General features: G+C 40.6%; 2 protein-coding genes across 2 annotated transcripts; both read left to right on the top strand.

The window, feature by feature from the left end:
* The first annotated feature begins 2,204 nt into the window (after positions 1 to 2,204).
* LOC119913446 (D(1C) dopamine receptor-like) lies at positions 2,205 to 9,792 on the top strand. The gene is made up of 3 exons (XM_038732870.1): positions 2,205 to 2,298; positions 9,080 to 9,130; positions 9,212 to 9,792. The coding sequence occupies exons 1-3, from the start codon at positions 2,205 to 2,207 to the stop codon at positions 9,790 to 9,792; spliced, it is 726 nt and encodes a 241-aa protein (XP_038588798.1).
* Positions 9,793 to 10,526: 734 nt separating this feature from the next.
* On the top strand, positions 10,527 to 12,542 carry LOC119913392 (D(1)-like dopamine receptor). Its single transcript, XM_038732810.1, has one exon. It carries the CDS (start codon positions 10,796 to 10,798, stop codon positions 12,284 to 12,286), a length of 1,491 nt encoding a protein of 496 aa, XP_038588738.1. The 5' UTR covers positions 10,527 to 10,795; the 3' UTR covers positions 12,287 to 12,542.
* The last annotated feature ends 3,434 nt before the right edge of the window (positions 12,543 to 15,976 follow it).

Raw genomic sequence — 15,976 nt, 5'->3', positions numbered from 1 at the left:
TATTTAGGATTAGGCATTTTGTATTAAAATTAGAGCATTTGGTATTTAGGATTGGGCATTTGGGCATTTTCTAATCCTAAATACCAAATGCCCAGTCCTAAATAGACTTTTAGTTTTAATTCTGACCCAATAATCCCTCCATACAGGACAACATGTTCTTAAAATAATCACAAATAATGTTTGTGACAACTTATTTCTGAAGGTTTACCAGAACGGTCAAAATATTTCTTTCTTCAATGTTAAATCTGACTGAGGCATTTAAAAGAAGCACCTTTATTCTGATCAAGATCAAAATTTGATTTGCTGTGAGAGCTCGTTGTTTCTCATTTAGCTGATAAACTTAAATTCATTGACTGACACACACACACACACACACACTTCCTCCTCCTTCAGCCAGGGGCTATAGACCACCTGTGTGTGTGTGTGTGTTTGTGCGTGTGCGTGTGTGCGTGCGTGGGTTTCTTGGTGACCCCGCCGTGTGTTTGCTGTCAAACTGCAAGATTTATGACTGGACGTCTCAATCTCTCTCTCTTTCTTTCAAAGGCAAAAAAAAAGTTTTCAAATATTACTTTACATGTCAAACTTCAAAAGTAGAAGTAAAGAACGGTTCTTCTTGAAACATTAAAAACCTTGTAGGTTAAAAGCCTCTATATATCCATTATCAGGATTTGAATGCTTTCAGAAGGATCTCATGCTTCTCTAGTAGTAAATTCTCTAAAACATTTGAACCGTCAAAATAAAAAATCCTGTCAAAAAATACAGAGATGTTATTCTAATTATGATGTAAAGACTATTTAATAAATATTCAGATATTTGTGTGTCCTTATCTGTCAGGTTTGGACGAATGGAGTTGTACTGAGCTGAATCAGCTGATATCAAAGAAGACACTGGGTGTAAACCGACTGAGTCGCTGTCTCGTAATGACCATCATGAGACAGGAACTTGAACTTGTCTGCTGAACAACTAGCAGGCTCCTGAAGGAAATTTTAACCTCAGGAGGAAAAATCCCCTAAAAACTAAATATCCCCTGACAGTGAAGTGAGTGTTTTTAAAATCCAGCATACATGGCCGATAAAAACTATTAACTCCCAAACACATGAACCCTGAAAACCAGGATAAGATCTAAAACAAGCACGGCCCTCGTGATAACACACACTTGTTCTCCAGGGTCATTATTCCTCCAAGGTTCAGCAGTGGGTCAGCATCAACTTTCTGCTCTCTTTTTCTCTCCACCTCGCACTTGACCCCACTATCTCTCCTCTCGCTCTCCCCCCTGTGTTTTCATTGGTGTTATTATGTCACTAAACCCTCAGCTGTGGATAAAATAAAATCCCTGCAACTATCACGTGCCATCCACATTCACGCTTATGTTTGTACAATTTGTAATTAATAGGATATTAAAAACAGACATGGTCCATGTCTTGTTTTGTTTTTAATATCCTATTAATGCGTGAACAAATTACTGCAAGAGGGCAGAAACACAAGTCGACAGACCGACACACCGTAAACACATTTTTTACTATTTTATTTGCAATAGAAAATCTGTCCACTGTAAATGTATGTTAGATTTTCAAATGACCTGCTTGGTACTCACAGTCAGTTGCACATTCAACCATGTTATTACTGATCAACAGTTTTAGGTGTGCTCACTTTCAGTTTCACATCCAAATAAATGGATAGCGCTTACTACCTGTCTGAGCATCTGACCACTCGAGTTCCTGCCCCAGATCTTATATCAGCAGTAACTTATTTACAAGTATGATGGACAAAACTATAAAAAAAAAGGCCATAAAAAATGAATTCTCCTTCTAATATTAAAGTTATATTTAGTTTAACTTACAACAAGGCGACACAGTGTGATGGATTAGCCTCCCCATATCAAACACGTTTCATGTCTCTACAGGTTTTGCACTGAAGTGAACTAAAACTTTGCAGCCTGGAAGGAAGAAAGTCAGTCTAAAAAAAAAAAGGCAGCAAGCAGTCATTTAAAGTGTTGCTGTAGCCAAAACATGACAAATTGTGGTCCTGTAAATTAAAGGATTTACGTGTTTATTTTGTCATTAGAAGACCCAATTCTCTTCACGGTGTAATCCATCTTCTCCAAGCTCTGTATCGTTTACACAGACTTTGAACCCAGTTTCTCTTTTGCTTCCTATTAATTATCCAGACGAGCTCTCAGGTGAGCCTCTGTTTATGTTAGCGAGATGCCTCCGACAGGCAGAGAAGCTCACCTTGAGATGAAGCTGCACCTTCGACATCCCAGCACGGTGGGTTCATCCAAGTTCAGCATCACCGCATGTACACACACACACACACACACAAAGCAGACATGTACACACATAGCCTACAGGCCTTTGATGAGAACAGGCTTTGAACAGCAGGTCTTTAGAGTTGATTTAGTCAAATGTGCAGCACGGTAATGAATAAAAATTGTAATTTGTTAATTGATATCACACATTGCAAAGGCATGCAAAGATCTGAACTGCACTTACTCAAAGACACAAACTCAATAATACACACAAAAAGTGTATAAACAAGCATTCCACACACACACTAAGCAGCCGTCCCCGCCCTCGAAACAAAAACAGTCATTAAAGTTTCAACTCTTCACCTCGGCTTCGAACTGCCAGCCGCCAGATCTGCCACCGGGCGTTAACTACAGGTGAGGAGATGGGCCGCGTTCCAGATCCACCAGCCTGCCTGCGTCAGAGGTGACTCTGCCCTCACCTTGTGGCAAACTGCACGCCAACACAGACACACACACACACACACACACGATGAGGTACACATTAAATTAGCACATGCAAAAACAAAGTGTACAGTAGCAACCACAAAGAATAAGAGATGGTTAAAGAGAAGCAGAGTTCAGGTATGTGCAGGTACACAGCCTGGCACACATGCCAGTGGCGGGTGAAGTATTTAGATCCTTTATTTGAGAAAAAGTACTAACACAACACACAACAAGTTCTGCATTGAAAATGTTACGTAAGTAAAAGTGTGTAAGTATAATCAGGAAAATGCACTTAAAGTATTAAAAGTAAAAGTACTCAATGCAGTAAAGTTAGTTAGTATAGTGGTATTATTCCTCATCATTAATATAAAGAAGGATGTTACTTCTGTAGTTGTTGAGCTGGAAATCTTTTATATCATAATTATTTTCCTTATGAATTCATCTGCTAATTATTTTCTTCATTAATCGATTGATTGATTGTAAAAATTCTGAAATAGTGAGAAATGCTGTCACAGTCCAAAGTGACTCCTTTTATAATGTTTGTTTTATCTAACAAACATTCAAATTATTAAAATAATTAAAAAGAAAAAGGAGCAAATCTTCACAGTTGTGAACCATGAAATGTTTTTACATGAAAAATGTCTTAAACAATCAAAATAGTCGATAGTTCACTTTCAGTCAACTGACTAATGTTTCAGCTGTACTGTTTGGTAGTTTAATAAATAACAAAAAAACAACATATTTTATAAAATCTTCATATGTTTTGTGTGTAAAAACACTGTTTATTTATCCTCCTTATCTCCTTTTATCTTTAGCTGCTCCATTTTCTTCACCAGGTGTGTCTTTCTGCTGTCTGGTGCTGGGAATGTAGTGTGATGATGATAATAATTACTTTACTTTTCACCTTGGAGAAATTCTCTTTTTCTGTGTTGGTGACTTTACACACAGGTCTGAGCACACACAGAAACACATACACCTGCAAATTGATGCAATTAACCTGAGTGGTTAGCGGTTAGGTGCCTTGCTCACCTCGGCAGTGCCCCAGAGGTGGGCTGGCACCTCTCCAACGACTGGCCAACATCCCGGCCCCAAGCCAAGTCATTGTGGAGTGAGCTTCTGAGCTACTGCCGCCCTGCAGAGGCTTTAACGGAGCATAAACAAAACTATAATCTAAAAATATGTTAAAACAGCTCAGTGGAGCTGCGGTGTTGTAAAAAAGGACCAATACACACATTTACTCTACATTCCTGCTCATAGTTCACTACAACTATTAGCTTTTAGAATGATTTTGTACATTACAGGCAGTTATTTGTTTCAGTTTAACAGCACACTGAAACTGAAACACTGCTCATTGCTTACATATATAATCCAGTAAACAATACATTGCTTTTCTTTCATTTCAATTTGTTATGTTGTTGTGACTGAGACTATCTTGGACACTAAACAGCACAGAAACCCTTCCAGCGGTAATAAGTAGTTCCAGTACACTGAGGTCGATGTGTTAATCTAATTATCTTAATTAAAAGTTTCAAAAGAACAAAAACGAACTAATGAGTAACTGTTGTTGGAGCATCAAGACACAGCTGCAGACAGGTGGCGCCATCTGGTGGCTGTACCTACTATGACAAGTCAAACTGTCAGAATCAGCTTTATTTGCCAGGTATGTGTACACAAACAAGGAGTTTGACTGCTCACGATGTGCTTTCTTATACAATCATAAAATCAGACACAAGCTACAGTAGAGAACACATATATACACACTATAAACAAAAACAATATAGACAGATTGAGACAATAGTGCAATGGGCAGAGTGCAAAGGATGCAGGAGTAAATTATTTTAATTATTATTATGTACATGTCGGAGGTGGATGTGATGTACACATACATGTACACATGTACACAGTGCGATGGAGCATAGTGTAAAGGATGCTGAAATAAATAAGTATTGCAGGTGTTATGTACTTGAGGTAGGTGGATTAGGTATGCAATATATACAATGTACAAAACAATATGAACAGCTCTGAAGCAGAGAATGCTGAATAAATAGTAAGTGGTAACCAGTAAACAGGTGGCTGATTAGAGGCAGAGTTACTGGGTTCTTGCACAGGAGTTGTTCCTGACACTGTGAGTCAGAAGTCAGCTGTTCATCAGAGTGATGTAGCGCCTACCAGAGGGGAGGAGCTGGAACAGGTTGTGTCCGGGGTGAGATGGAGTTGCAGTGATGTCTCCTGACTCTGGAAATGTGTAAGTCCTGAATGGAGGGCAGGTTGGCCCCGATGATTTAAGATCTATTACAATGATCCTCTGTCCAAATGTCTTCATCTCCGTTATTAAGTCTTCTCGATGAAGACGATAATATTAGAGATGTATACCTGCCAGAAATAAGTCAGTTTGTTGAGTGGTGTGATAAAAATTATCTAATAATAAATATAAAGAAAACAGCGGAGATCATATTCGATCCAAAAGGTATTGGGGACCATCATCAAGTGGTTATACATGACCAAAACATCACCCAAACGCAGACTTACAAGTATTTGGGTGTTTATATAGACAGCTCACTTACTTGGAAAACTCACACGGAGTGGGTTTGCACACGGCTGCACCAGAGACTATATTTTTTTACGTAGATTACGTTTTTATGGGGTGAATAAGAAAATTATGATGCTGTTCTACAAGGCTGTTTTAGAAAGTATTGTTAAGTATGGTGTTACAGTATGGTTTTGGGAACCTATCTATACAGCTAAAATCCAAATTGTCACATCTGGTGTTGACAGCACTTAAAACAGTTGGAAATGAGGAATCTTTGAATCTCCAACAGTTATTTGAGAATAGCACTTTAAATCAGGTGCAGAAAATTGTGGGGGACCAAACTCACTTTCTGCACTCTCAGTATGAATTGCTCCCCTCCGGCAGAAGATATAGAGTTCCACTGTGCAAACTAAACTGGTATAAAAATTATTTTGTTCCTGTGTCTACACGTATGTTGAATAACAGTCTATCTTATTAATTTTAAATTTGTAAATTAATTGTCTTTCCTCTTTTTATACTTTTTATACTTGTATATTGTATATTTCTATGTACGTGCAGCAACCATGCAGTCCAAAACAAATTTCCTTTCGAGGACAATAAAGTATACTACTACTACTATTATGACCGTTCATTTCTTTGTGTTTGAACAGTCTTTGAACGCTTCATTAAATCTATATGAATCACAGTGGAGATGACCAGATGAAGACTGACGATAAAAGAGTAGCTTGTGGCTAACTAAGGTACGTTTACATTTTGTTTGAATGTTGATCAATGTTTATTTTATGAGCAGGAAGCCTTTGCAACTGTAGTCCGTTTAAATCAGTCAGACTGGTCATGTGTCAGGACAGCTGTACTATGAAGATGTTCAGCTCAACTTAAGTTTCTTCTATGTTCACAAAATGTTGCAAACTTTGAGTCAAGTTAAAATAGGAAGTATGATTCCCTTGTGCAGAAATTACATTAGACTCAGATTAGATTTTATTTGCCATTTGCAGTACAAGAGGTACATTGGAATCCTTGTGCATACCTCACTGAGTCAGAGGCAATTATAAAGCAGAATAGAAATAAATTATACACCCTATATACAGAAATGACGCCAAGGTGAGTGTTTGATGTCCAAATGTGAGGCCATTATTTTGGGAAGCCACGACAGTAAAAGTTTTTAAGTTTGGAGATGAAGGTCTCAGCTTCCTTTCTTCAAAGCAGGCTCAGTCCTTGACTTCAATAAATGCCGATGTTCTGGCACTTTAATAATAAGTAAATAAATGGACCAAGGATTCTGTGAAAACAACTGTAGCTGGATGAGAAACATTTTCCTGATAAATCATTTAATACATTTTTAAGAAAAACATCCCCCTGTGATCTTCTGAGGCTGTCAGGTCTCGTCCTGCTTCATCAGTTCTCTCTCCAGAAGGCTGCGGTTTAAAACGCTTCTTCTTCTTCTTCTATGAAGAAACTGAACTATTTATTACTGATGATGTTTTAATATCGCTGAAACATTTTCCTCTCTGAAGGTCGTCTGAGGAAATTTCACATGACTTCTCAGAGTCTTCGGTTTGCCAAAAAAGGGAATGAGCTGATAGATTTAGCCAAAAATACAAAGCGGAGGTGTTTTTTAGTTCAAAGACATATTCTGGTATCCTCAACAGTTGAGACAGATGCAGAAGATATTGTCCACTCTTCCCTCTGATCTTTTCACTCTCTGCAGTTTCGAATAAAACAAACGATCATTGCATTTAATGTTCCTTCCTGGTTCCCATATGCCCCACATACATTCAAACAGATGAAGGACTGAAATTGATCTAATTAGATTATTAGATTTCTTAATAATGTATCTGATCTTTTTAATTGATTAATTCTCGTTTGATGATCTTTTAAATGAGAATTAAACACCATCATTACTGAAAAATGACCCGTCTCTATTTATTTTCACAATAAGAAAACATGGAATACAATTCAAATATGGAAGAAACAAATCTGCATTGTCCAAAAAAAGTAACTTAAGCTAAAAAGAACAAGCAGCTGATTACTGCATTATATATTCTATTATATTTTTGTATTTATGAAGTGTCACCTGCCAGCTGAATTTGTTGTTTCCCTTTATAAATATTTCCACCATAAACGCAGGAAATTAAGTGTTTAATGCTCCAATTTTTGAGGGGAGGACCCCCAGACGCCCTACTCATCTATTTCAGCATTTCATATTTCCTCAAAATAATGTTAAATATCTGCTCGTCTTGTTCTCGTGCGTTGTCATATCTCGTGATCCAAGTTTATCATCACAACAACAGGTTGTGAATGTGTTTTAATTCACTGTCTGTGGTGCAGAAGTATGTTTGCAGTGTGCCTGTGTGTTTATTTCTATGTGTGTGTGTGTGTGTGTGTGTTCAGGGCTGTGGATTTGTGTGTAGGTTCTATAAATAATAAATGTAATAATAAAAATGTTGCTTGGAGACAGTTTAACGTAGAAACGGGGGAAGTAATCGAACCTGCAGAACTCTGTTTAGATTTTGGCTGAAAATACTAATGATAGATTATGCCGTCCAACAAAATCACTAAAGAGAAAGGGCTGCATTTTTGATCCTGTAGAATACCTGAACCAATTTGGAAAGTAGATATAGACCAGGGGTCGGCAAATAAGTCTGGGGCCAATGTCTTTCCAAGCTGTTACATGGCAGGCCAGAACATAGTCAAATTATTTCACATCCTTGTATGTTCAGGCCTATGTTTAGCTCAGTCGGTACTGTTCAGGACTCCCCTTAGAAAGGTTTTAAGATCGATCTAACTAACTGGGGATATTTGTTTTTCTCCCTTGTTAAATAAATTGATTATATGGACACTTTTGCACATGCTCACAATAAAGCATGTGCTGCAGTGTGGCTGCGCGTCCCGGCTTTTGATCCCTATTCTTAAACCTACGGACGTTTATTTTCATTTCCTCGAGGGGAAATCACACGATCACACGTTTTCTGGAGGCTTTTTCAGAGGTGTGTCAAGCAATCGAGAGTCTTCTGAATGTCCTTCAGAGCTCTTCAAAGTAAAAGCTCTCAATAAACTCGTCATAAAGCATTGCTGCAAAAAACGTTCTCGCGCTTTTATTTCACTTTAGAGGAAGTGATTGTGTGAGTAACTGTATCTGTCATGACAGATCTATTTTAGCACCAGCCGCTATCAGTTTATTTTATTTTTTATTTTTCTGCTATTAAAGCAATCTGCCCGCGGGCCAGATTTTATTACTGGCCTATTGCCGACTATTGACATAGACACTGAGTTTCAGCCATTGTTTCATGTCATGTTTTGTTGCTAATTGTCTGCAAACATCTGGGGGAAAGCACCATCAGGATCACCAAAGTTCACTGAAAAAACAGCTTTCATCATCTTATTGTTATTCCAGTCTAGCAGTCACACCAGCAGAGAGGACAAATATTATAATGAAGATTTAGGAGGGAGTGAAATATGTTTCCTTGCAGCCAGCTGCTGATGGAAATAAATTGTACTCTGTTCTGTCCACTTGTTTCTGCATTTTAAGATTAAGTATTTGGCGCAGTGTGACACTCCCTGCTTATCTGAAGAGTTAATGCAGATCCTGTAAAAGATTAGTGCAGTAATGCTATCATAATCAGTCATATCGTCTTATTATCTGTGAAAGCCTGAAGGCATGATGTCAGATTACCCTATGAAAACCTCACTGTCCGTTGTAAATAACTGCAAACATTTTTTTTTGATTAAATTAAGAAGTCTCTGCCACAAGAGAAAATCTAGAATATGAACAAAATCCCCATAATAGTTATATTTATATGTTCTCTTCTGCCTCATAGGCGCACAGCTTCTCACAGAAACGCACGAGCAGCTGTGCGCCTATGAGGCACGTACTACATGATCATTTTGGATTCGTTTTTTTTTTTTTTCAAAGCTAAAACACTCATTGAATTGAAGAATCCTCATTGAAGAATCCTCATTGAAGTCGTCGTTTAAGAAGGAGACCAAAGTCCTGAAGACACTCTCCATCATCATGGGAGTGTTTGTCTTCTGCTGGTTGCCGTTCTTCGTCCTCAACTGCACGGTCCCGTTCTGTGACCCGCCCTGCGTCAGCGACACCACCTTCACCGTCTTCGTCTGGTTCGGCTGGGCCAACTCTTCCCTCAACCCGGTCATTTATGCATTCAACGCAGACTTCCGTCGGGCCTTCACTACCATTCTGGGTTGCAACCACATTTGCTCAAACAACGCGGTGGAAGCTGTGAACTTCAGCGACGAGCTTGTTTCTTACCAGCATGACACGACGCTCCACAAGGAGGCGCTGGTCCCTGCGCAGCCGCAGCAACATCCTCGCACCATTAACGTCGGGTCCGGCCACCTGGAGGACATGAGCGCTCAGTTTGACGAGGAGTCGATCATCTCCAATGGTTCCCGGAGCCATAACAGACTGCTGCTGCTTCCTGCCACCGTCCAGTTCGAGGATGACCCAGAAATCTCCTTGGAAACGATCACGCCGTTCACCTCACACCAGCAGAGAGGACAAATATTATAATGAAGATTTAGGAGGGAGTGAAATATGTTTCCTTGCAGCCAGCTGCTGATGGAAATAAATTGTACTCTGTTCTGTCCACTTGTTTCTGCATTTTAAGATTAAGTATTTGGCGCAGTGTGACACTCCCTGCTTATCTGAAGAGTTAATGCAGATCCTGTAAAAGATTAGTGCAGTAATGCTATCATAATCAGTCATATCGTCTTATTATCTGTGAAAGCCTGAAGGCATGATGTCAGATTACCCTATGAAAACCTCACTGTCCGTTGTAAATAACTGCAAACATTTTTTTTTGATTAAATTAAGAAGTCTCTGCCACAAGAGAAAATCTAGAATATGAACAAAATCCCCATAATAGTTATATTTATATGTTCTCTTCTGCCTCATAGGCGCACAGCTTCTCACAGAAACGCACGAGCAGCTGTGCGCCTATGAGGCACGTACTACATGATCATTTTGGATTCGTTTTTTTTTTTTTTCAAAGCTAAAACACTCATTGAATTGATGACAGTGATCTTTTACGTGCGCTCAGGAGGGACCGAGCCCCGCAGCAGCAGCAGCCTCCACCTGACTGTGAGTCTGAGCGCATCACAGTCAGAGGTGAGTCCACAATCAGTCACACTGGGACAAAAGACCGGAGCAGAGACCTCACAAACCCATGGGGAGACACAGCTTCGACTGGATTTATTATTACCCACTGCTATTAATTTATCAGTTATTTTTCTACATTTCTGAGGATAAATACTAGGAGGAGGCTTTATTGAGTATTGATTTGCGCTTTGGCTCTCCGGAGTAAGGATCTCATTTTAAAAAGACGCGTGCTTAAGCTCTGACAGGATCTTATTTGAAGACAGTCACCTTTTTCCGTGCTGTTTTATTCTTCATTCGGAGTTCAGAGGATGTTTTGTGCGTCAGGAGCTGCTGGAAAGAAGAGAAGCGGTTTTTCATGTGGATATTAATGACCTGTTACCACTTTTAAATCACTCGTTCTGTGTGGGGTGAAAATATGGAAAACTACACGAAGTGGAGTAATTATACCCAGGTTCTGTCGGAGCTGGACGGGTCGGGCGGCGAGGAGGAGGAGGGAAGCGAGGAGGAGGACAGCGGGAGCGGCTTAGGAGGCGGCGGACTGCGCGTCCTCGTCGGCTGCGTCCTCTTCCTGCTCATCGTGTCCACGCTGCTCGGGAACACGCTGGTGTGCGCGGCCGTGGTCAGGTTCCGCCACCTGCGCTCCAAAGTCACCAACTTCTTCGTCATCTCGCTGGCCGTGTCTGATCTGTTCGTAGCCGTGCTGGTGATGCCCTGGGAGGCCATCACGGAGGTGACCGGCACCTGGCTGTTTGGACGGTTTTGCGGGGTCTGGATTGCCTTTGACATAATGTGCTCCACCGCCTCCATCTTGAACCTGTGCATAATCAGTGTGGACCGCTACTGGGCCATCGCCAGCCCGTTCAAGTATGAGCGAAAGATGACTCACCGCGTGGCGTTTGTCATGATCGGGGTGGCGTGGACTCTGTCAATCCTGATCTCCTTCATCCCAGTGCAGCTAAACTGGCACCAGGCCGGGGAGGAGGAAGAAGAAGAGGTGAAGGAGGAGGTTGTGGAAGGCAGGAACTTCACAAACAGCAGCAACATCAACATCAACGCCAGCGCCGTCGCCAAGAGCTGTGTCGCCAACCTGAACAAAACCTACGCCATCTCCTCCTCCTTCATTAGCTTCTACATCCCGGTTGTGATCATGATTGCCACTTACACCCGGATCTACAGGATTGCCCAGACCCAAATCCGCCGGATCACATCTTTGGAGAGGGCGGCGGAGCAGGCCCACAACCAAGGTCATGGTGTGAACCGGAACCACCAGCAGCAGCAGCACAGGCACAACGAAGAATCCTCATTGAAGTCGTCGTTTAAGAAGGAGACCAAAGTCCTGAAGACACTCTCCATCATCATGGGAGTGTTTGTCTTCTGCTGGTTGCCGTTCTTCGTCCTCAACTGCACGGTCCCGTTCTGTGACCCGCCCTGCGTCAGCGACACCACCTTCACCGTCTTCGTCTGGTTCGGCTGGGCCAACTCTTCCCTCAACCCGGTCATTTATGCATTCAACGCAGACTTCCGTCGGGCCTTCACTACCATTCTGGGTTGCAACCACATTTGCTTAAACAACGCGGTGGAAGCTGTGAACTTCAGCGACGAGCTTGTTTCTTACCAGCATGACACGACGCTCCACAAGGAGGCGCTGGTCCCTGCGCAGCCGCAGCAACATCCTCGCACCATTAACGTCGGGTCCGGCCACCTGGAGGACATGAGCGCTCAGTTTGACGAGGAGTCGATCATCTCCAATGGTTCCCGGAGCCATAACAGACTGCTGCTGCTTCCTGCCACCGTCCAGTTCGAGGATGACCCAGAAATCTCCTTGGAAACGATCACGCCGTTCACCTCGGCGGGGGGGCTTGAGAGTGATGCTCTAATACCAGGACAAGTCCACCAGGATGGATAGGACAGAAACTGCACTGAGCTGGATGGCAGCCAAAGCTGAACAGGAAGCATAAACTTCAATTCAGCAGTACTCAAAACTTGCCCGCCACAATGTTTTGATTCATTTGAAATAATGGGGGACTTTAAGAATTAATAACCCAGCTGCTCTTAAAAACCTGGAGAAACATAACACATGAGAGAGACTTGACTGATATGAATGTGTGATTGAGGGAATGCTTAGTTTTTAGATTTACTTAGACCTTCTTGACACAGTAAAGTTGGAGATTAACTTGGACCTATTGAATATTTCAAATTATTCAATTAAGCATTGTATGTAAATGTAAAATATTTTATCTGCTCTTTTCATGAAATACCGTGAGACAAGGTGAAGTTAAGTTTATGAAGAAAGTAAAATCTTTGAAACAAGAGAGAGGTCAAGCCGTGTGCTTCCTCTGAAGGAGGCGTCCAGTGAAGGTCAAGCCTTAGGGGTGGATAAGTGTTCATATTTAAATGTAAAGTAAAGAAGACGGAGCCTGATATGGGACACAATACACCAGAATTTAAAACGGAGGAAACTGCAAAGAAGCACCTTTAAAGGACAATGCCAGTAATTATGCTTCTTTCAGCCTTTTAATCAAAATTGCCTATTTTGCAAATTACAGACAGCTGTTCATCAAAGCACGCAAAAATATTTTAGTCTCTGCTTTCTGGAAGGAGGTCATTGAATGAATAAATTTCAGTGGTACACAAAGTTCACTGTTCGTTATGTACCTCGCAGGGCTGACCCCAAATAGTTGAAGATAAGATGCTTTGATGGGCAGAGCCTGATTTGACTGTCAATGTCACAGTCAGCTTCGCAGCAGAACTAAGATCAGGCCATTTTGGCGATATGGGGGTGCTCAACATCTGATTTTACAGACAACTACCAGTTTTCTCCCAATAAGTTAATATACAGCCTATTACAATATACATTTCAACGTTTAATGCTGTAAATAAGTATGTAAAAGGAAAAAAAGGTTTCAATAAATGTTTTTAAAGTGTGTGAGTAAATCCAAAATTGTGACCCTAACCCTGGGTCATCAGTGCGCATGTGTTGGCGTAGTGTGTATGTGTGTGGCGGCAGCAGAGGAACGCTTGCTGAAGAGACGGAGCTCCAGCTTCACTGGTGTTGTGCTGAGTTGTCTGCACCTCGTGGGACTTTTGGATAATTTATCACCGTTGATGAACCACACAAAGAATATTTTATCGTTTTTTAAATAGCCGGCTACTTGAAATAGACCCGCGAGGAACCGCCACGTGCATGCAGCTGTCGGCAGCACGGCATGCACGCAATGGACCGGTGGATGGCAGGCGCGAGAGAGAGAGAGAGAGAGAGAGAGAGAAGGGTCCTCAAAAAGCCTCAGTGTAGCTGGAAATTTACAGTGTAAGTTAAATAGAGACTGCAGCTCTGCAGCTTCTCAAGATTAAAGCGGAGCTACCGTGAGTAACCCCCCCCCCCCCTCACAATCGCCGCGCACAAAAACACATGATTCGACTATCAGTCGACTACAGGCAGGACTTGTGAATTCTGATTCGACTATGTAAATCCTTAATGGGGGACAGCCCTAGTACCTCGCAGGGAAAACGTAAATATGTAGAAATTACTTTGTGATTTATATAACAAAAATTTAAACATTCTGTCTACTTGGTCGTAAACAGTTAAAGCCCTCAAATGCAGGCATATTGTTAAGATGAAGATAAGTAACTCAGATGTCAGTAATGCATATCTAAAGACCTGCTGATAACAACTGAATAACGGCAGCTTGTTCTCGTTTATACAGGACAAGCACAATTGACTCATTAAAATGCACATGTGAAGGCACATTGTAGCAGGGCTCACTTTGGCAATATGCTTTTAAATGCTATATTCTCTATGACCGAGTTTGGACGCATATCCGCAGCCATAAACCCTCCTATAGCATTCGGGCGATGCTGTCGTAAAAGACATGTTTCAAGAGTTTCCACAGTCTTAACAGACTTCAGTTGAACAATGTCAGCATGCAGTTTGACACTAACCATTAACAGGTAGCATGCTACAGCTGATAGACAACAACTGGTGCACTACTAAATCTTTCCGGGCAAAACTCCCACTCTAGGATTTGGAGGAAGTGTGCAAGTAGTAGACATACTGTAAATAGACTATTTTGACAGAAATTGTTTGGGCATACTGAACCAAGGAAGGCACACACTGGAACGAACGTCCTGTACAAAACCGGTCGGGACGAATACATGTACAAAAGTATGTGTATTCCTGTATGTGTGAAAATTTAATTGGCAGGAACTTAGGGTTACCCATATTTAGCATTTAAAAAAATGTTGTCCTGTGGAGTTGCAAGCAGGAGCTGTCACTGTTGGTGCATTCAAGGACAATCCAGCATCTGAGAACTGAGATTTGCTTTAACAGCAGGCTTTTTTAGCGAATTCTCATTTGTGTTTTTAGTTTTCTTTCAACAGAGTTCATCAGTGCAGTTGTTTTGGTTGTCGAGTATCAAATTATCAGGTGATGTAGCGTAGTATATGTAATGTTACCCCAAAAACTTATATTTACTGGATGCTAACTGAATGTAATGGACAGTTGACCTATTTTAACAAATATCCACAAATGGTGATAATAATATTCTGAAATTAAGGAAATACATGTAGAAATTGTGCTATTTTTGGAAGAATTATTGTTCCTAACACAATAATATATTTAATTTGTAGTTATTGGGCTGAAATGTAGAATTATAGGCATGGTCCTTTAAAATACATTTGCAAGAAGGTTAGCAGCTAAAGCTAAATAGTGCAAGATTACAGAGGAAGCTTCTTAATGTATGAAAGGAATGTTGAGGTTGTTAAAAATTGGGTCCACAACAAAAGCATTTATGGTTATATTTTTTAGAGACGATGTACATTAATTAACATACAACAACCACAGAAAATGATTTGTTTGGGATCGCAAACACCACAGCTGTAAAGTCTGTACTTTTTAAACAGTACTACCCCTCCCCAAATTTGTGTTCTAACAGGAACTCTCTGGGTTCTAACTGACCCCAAACATCAATCACTGTGTTGGATAAGAAAGTGTATATTTACTTGTCGCTGAATGACTTTTTGACCGACAAAACAAATACAGTTGTTTATGCGTAGACCAAATAATAATAATAGTAATATTTCCTTATTCGGTATGATAACAATGCTTTATGGTTAGTATTTTATTACCTTCTTCGTGTACACATCTAGGTTTTGTCAAAGGGGTTAAATAATGTCCGGATAAAAAGGAAAACAAATATTTGAAGGGGGGAAATTTGTTAATTTTGCAAGTAATTATTAGACATCAGCAATACAGTCTGTGACCCAAACAATAAGGAATTATCAACTCCTTGACAAAAACTCCCTCCTCTTTTAAACTGAACCACCACTACATTTATATGTTTTGCATTTAGTTAATGAGGTTATCCTAAGTGTCCTGATAGAGTGAGGCCAACAGCAGAATTCTTACATAATTAACAAGGAACCTATAAGGAGACCAATGGCTAAGTCACCAGAACCTCTGCATGCTTGATGATGATTAAAAACAAAATCAGCATTGAAAAAAGGAGTGAAGACGAAACCTGTTTTTTTTCTTCTTGTTGGCCTTGTTTTTGCTCGACTTGGTTCAGAATTTTGTTTTTCAGTATGTCTCTGCTTGCTG

This window comes from Micropterus salmoides, unplaced genomic scaffold, assembly GCF_014851395.1.
Source record: "Micropterus salmoides isolate LMB-PRFRI ecotype aquatic unplaced genomic scaffold, ASM1485139v1 Ms_hic_scaffold_2, whole genome shotgun sequence".
NCBI lineage: Eukaryota > Metazoa > Chordata > Actinopteri > Centrarchiformes > Centrarchidae > Micropterus > Micropterus salmoides.
This window is presented reverse-complemented; position numbering and strand designations above follow the sequence as displayed.